Source organism: Penaeus monodon, chromosome 23 (genome assembly GCF_015228065.2).
Source record: "Penaeus monodon isolate SGIC_2016 chromosome 23, NSTDA_Pmon_1, whole genome shotgun sequence".
Classification (NCBI taxonomy): Eukaryota; Metazoa; Arthropoda; class Malacostraca; order Decapoda; family Penaeidae; genus Penaeus; species Penaeus monodon.
In genome coordinates this window covers 21,065,116-21,065,443 of record NC_051408.1, presented here as the reverse complement: position 1 = coordinate 21,065,443, position 328 = coordinate 21,065,116, and the positions used below count along the sequence as shown (strand labels likewise).

Genomic DNA, 328 nt, shown 5'->3' with positions numbered 1-328 from the left:
GGAGACCGAAGAGAGAACGAAAGATTAGGTTACAATATAACGGGCATAGGAAGACGGAGAGAAGCAAGAGAAGCCAAAGAGAAGAAGACCACGGAGGGCGTCCAGTCAGCGGCGCCGAAGGAGGACTCACCGCCCGTCCTTCTCCAAGTGCCTGCCGTCGACACTCCAGGCGGGCATGGGCGGAGGCGCGCCCACAGTCACGCAGACAAATCTAACGTCATCCCCCAGTGTGGCCACGACTTCTTTGCCCAAGGACGCTACACCCGCAGGCACTGAAGGAGGAGAACGAAACATGAGCGACGATCACGAATATCATGGATGTGAATGG

The 328-nt window shown here is 57.0% G+C and overlaps 1 protein-coding gene across 1 annotated transcript in view; it reads right to left on the bottom strand.

Moving 5' to 3' along the window:
• LOC119588179 (Down syndrome cell adhesion molecule homolog) overlaps positions 1-328 on the bottom strand; it is a 6,886-nt gene that overhangs the window by 3,008 nt on the left and 3,550 nt on the right. The window contains exon 5 of the mRNA XM_037936882.1: positions 131-272. Coding sequence (XP_037792810.1) covers positions 131-272 — 142 coding nt within the window. The remainder of the gene's footprint in view (positions 1-130; positions 273-328) is intronic.